A 4,394-nucleotide genomic window follows, 5' to 3' on the forward strand; every position below is an offset into this window, starting at 1 on the left:
ACCGCAAAATTCTCAACATGAGCTGGTTTCCTCCGTGCAAGGAAATCAGATGTGTGAATTTTACGAGCAATCTTGAATACTGGCAGTCGTACGGGAGAATTATTGGATACCGTTCACTGTAAGGTATGTTCGTTAACGCCAGTCGTCCTCCTACCCTCATTACTCCGTTCCTGTCGAGGAAGGGGTTGAGAGCGCGAAGTGAACTTTTCGCGTTGATTGGCGTTGAAGCGATGATGGCCCTGTATTCATCTGCGTAGTGACGCCTCTGTGCAATAAGGATGAGACGACATTTTACCTGCTTTACTTCATCGGAGGTTATTTCGTCTGTCTCGTCACTAGCGGCCAACTTATGCACCGGATGAGTTTTTCTAAAAAATCGGAAAACTCGCGCAATTACTCTCATGGCTCGCGAGAAGTCTGAAAATCGCTCCAGAATGTCCATTTCCTCGGAGATGCCTGCCGCATGAGCCCGTACCGTTTTTTGCTCCAGGTCGGTTTCTAATGGATTTCTATTGGCTTGGTGGGGCCAAGTAGATGAATCTTGCTCCAGCCACTTAGGTCCATACCACCACAGAGTGCTTGCGAGTAAATCCTGGGGGGGACACGCCTCGGCTGCCAAGATCCGCTGGATTATCAGCAGAGTCCACATGGTTCCACCCTGACACTCCAACCAGCTCATCAATTTTTGCGACTCTGTTAGCTACAAACGTTGTCCATGTACATGCCGGTTTCCTAAGCCACGAGAGTACGATCGTGGAGTCGGTCCATTTGTATATTACTGGCTGCGTGACTTCAAACTGCGGAATAAAAGTATTAATTAGTTCGGCCAGTAATAATGCTCCGCAGAGCTCTAACCGGGGGAGAGACACCGTTTTTACTGGTGCTACTTTTGTTTTACCAACCAGCAAGTTTATGTGGGGCGCATTGTTTGATGCGCGATCGCGTACCCTAATATATAGTGCGGCTGCATATGCCTTTTCAGAGGCATCGCAGAATCCATGGAACTCCACTTCGTCCCATGGCGTAAAATGGGTCCATCGGGGGATTTTTATCTTCTGGATATGCTCATAGTTATCCAGAAAGGTCTCCCAACGTAGCAGTAAATTTCGGGGTAGACTGTCATCCCAGTCTATTTTGGTTAGCCAGATCTCCTGCATGAAGATCTTTGCCACCACTACAATTGGTCCGAGCCATCCAGCTGGATCGAACAATTTTGCTACGCAGGATAAAACCTCTCGCTTGGTATACTCCTGCTTCCGGGGGATCGGCTGTACTGTGAAGTGAAACATGTCATGTACCGCGTTCCAACGGATTCCCAACATTTTTGTCTCACTCATGTCGTCAAGCTCCAGGAAATTCTCCTTGTATATGTGCGCCTTGGGTAGTCCTGCCAAAATCTTCTTACAATTCGAAGTCCACTTTCTTAGTGGGAAGCTGGCCTTGTTAAGAGCTTCAATTACCTCATCTCTCATTTGTATTGCAGTTGTGCAATCGTGGGCTCCAGCTAGGACGTCATCGACATACATATACTGCTTCAAAATCTTTGCTGCCAGTGGAAATCTCGTTTTCACATCATCTGCGAGCTGGTGTAGCGTCCTTATTGCCAAATATGGAGCGCAGTTTACTCCAAACGTCACGGTCTTAAGTTCGTAATCCTTAATTTCTTCGTCCGGGGATTCTCTGAAAAGAATTCTTTGAAATGGGGTATGCTCCTGATGGAGCATAATTTGCCTATACATCTTCTCGATGTCTGCATTAAATACGTATTTGAATAAGCGCCACTTTAAAAGTAAGCAAACCAAATCCGCTTGCAGAATAGGCCCGGGGTATAATATGTCATTTAAGCTGACTCCATTTGACGTGGGACAAGACGCGTTAAACACCACTCGCACCTTCGTTGTTATGCTGTCCGGTTTCACGACGGCGTGATGTGGTAAGTAGTATGGCCTGTGTGCTGGTTGTTGCGCTGTTTTCCTCACGGGGCACATATGGTTGAGCTCGATGTACTCCTTCAGAACCCGGTCGTATTCCGTTTTCAACTCCGGTTTCCTGATATAACCGGCCTCGCTGCGCAAGAATTGCCGTGCTGCTCCAGTCCTTGAAAGGCCGAGGATAATTTCGTCTGGGAATTCCCGACGAAAAGGTAGAGCCACCACATACCGTCCTTGCTCATTCCTCGTGGTCGTCTTAGCGTACAACTCCTCACAAAACGCATCTTCGGGGGTAATTTTCCTTTTGGTGGAAACTTCTTCTAACTCCCAAAACCGAGTTAGCTGGGGGGTTGGAGTTTCTGCGCCGTAAGACACAGAAGTAGTGAAACTCCTCGTGGTCGTTGGTGGTATTGGTCCCGTCAAAATCCAGCCGAACACCGTTTCCTGCGCTACGAGTGACCCCAGAACATTCCTTTGGACCTTGTCCCTTATGACTGCTGGGTAAACATCCGCTCCAAGAATTAGGTCCACTTGCTGACTCCTGTAAAAATTGACATCGGCTAGCCGTAAGGGGGGCAGTGAATCAAGATGCCCTTGATCCACTGTAAACTTCGGGAGGTTTCCTGTTAATTGGGGTAGAACCAGACCTCTTGCCTCGATTCTAAACTGGGGGTTTATAGGAGAACCTATAGCCAGATGCGCGACTTTTCGCACATTTGCCGATACCGTGGCATTTATGCCCGATACCTGCGTATCAACCGCACGCGTTGGCAGCTTGATGAGTCTCTGTAGTCGCTCCGTGATGAAAGTTCCCTCTGATCCAGAATCCAGTAGGGCTCTGGCCTCATAGTTAACTCCTGAGTGGCAGATGTTCACCATAGCAGTACCTAAAAGAATGTTCCGGTTGCTCGCCGCAAAAAGCGCCTGCACATTGCTGGTGCCTGCGGGGGGTTGCTCAGATCGTGAGTCCTTGTTCCTCGGGGGGGGTCGCTGTTGCGAAGAGTTGGCCTTCTGTGGAGCTAAAGTTCGATGTAATAGTGAATGATGCCTCTGGTGACAGCTCCAACAATTAAACGGACTCTTGCAATCCTTCGCGATGTGTGAATGCGCTAGGCAGTTCATACACAAATTGTGTTTTCTGACTAAGTTGAGGCGATCCTCAACTTTCATTGCCAGAAATTTGGGGCAGCCCTTTAGAGCATGAGATTGTTCGGGGCATAATCTGCATGCGGGCTGCGAAAACTGACCGTGGTGTGCCGATACCTTCCTTTCGTACGTCGCTGCGGGTTGGCGATTAGGTACAGGCTTTACTGCGCGTGCACTTCGGATATCGGACACCGTTTCTAACGTCTGGAACCGACTTGTGAGAAAGCTGTCTAATTCCTCCCACTTTGGAATTTCCGCCTTTCTCACAATGCCTTGTTCCCACAACGCCAGCGTGGTATCCGGTAACCGACTCGATACTAAGAACACAAAGATCGCATCCCAGTTCTCAATATCAATCCCGTACATTTCTAAAACGGATATACAATTATTAACTGCCCGCTGTAAATTTTTAATTTCCGTCCCGCGTTCACTCGTTACCGATGGTAGGTTAAAGAGCGTTTTTAATTGGCTATTAACCATTATCCTCTTATTTTCATAGCGGTCGGATAAATTTTGCCAAGCAGTCGCGAAACCGTCGTTAGTCAAAGGCGATTTTTTTACGATATCTTTCGCTTCACCACGGGTCTTTTGATTCAAGTGGTACAATTTCTCTACCGGGGTCAAACGCGAATTGTTAATATAAATTGCCGTAAACAAATCGCGGAAAGATGGCCACGACATGTAATCACCGTAAAAAATTTCTGTGTCACATGGAGGTAAATGGATACTCGAGCGGGCTGGGGGTTCAATCTCGCGATTTACCGGATTAACTGTCGAACTACTTTGCTGCGTGAACGTCAGGTTATGAGCCGTCTCTCCCATCAATGCGCCGCACGTCAAGTATGCTGAGTAGCAATCCTGATATCTGCACTTCGCCAGCCGAAGTGCAGCCTGCCCGGTTTCGTCGTCCGACACCTTTTTCGAGTAGTCATCGAACGCATCCTTCACCTTGACCCAGAGCGCCTTCAGTTCCTCCTTTTGGATCTCCAGTGAAAAAATGGAATGGCTGCTACACGGCATGTTGTTGAAGCCCGCTTCGAATTCCAACAATGCATCACACGCCCGCGAAAAATCATTAACATTGGCCATCTTTCGAATATTAATTTAATTAACACGAAAAATTTAAAAACAAACGTCAATTGTACTACTGAACCTCGAGGTAAATTACTATTTTCGCGAATTATCGACAACGACGTCAAAAAAAATTGATAAAACAACGTACTATCAATTAATTTAATTAAAGCGAGAAATTTAAAACAAACGTAAATTGTACGACTGAACCTCGGGGGTATTTACAATTTATACGCAATAAAAAAG

At 47.0% G+C, this 4,394-nt stretch overlaps 1 protein-coding gene across 1 annotated transcript; it reads right to left on the minus strand.

Annotated features, from left to right (window-relative positions):
- Positions 1 to 295: 295 nt before the first annotated feature.
- LOC118755979 lies at positions 296 to 4,166 on the minus strand (the record flags this gene model as incomplete). The annotated part of the gene is made up of 3 exons (XM_036490767.1): positions 903 to 4,166; positions 709 to 797; positions 296 to 368 (listed from the first exon to the last, which is right to left on the minus strand). Coding segments are annotated over exons 1-3 (3,426 nt in total), but the record flags the coding sequence as incomplete, so codon positions are not given.
- Between the last annotated feature and the right edge of the window lie 228 nt (positions 4,167 to 4,394).

This window comes from Rhagoletis pomonella, unplaced genomic scaffold (genome assembly GCF_013731165.1).
Source record: "Rhagoletis pomonella isolate Grant_MI unplaced genomic scaffold, Rhpom_1.0 Rhpom_scaffold_08181, whole genome shotgun sequence".
Lineage (NCBI taxonomy): Eukaryota > Metazoa > Arthropoda > Insecta > Diptera > Tephritidae > Rhagoletis > Rhagoletis pomonella.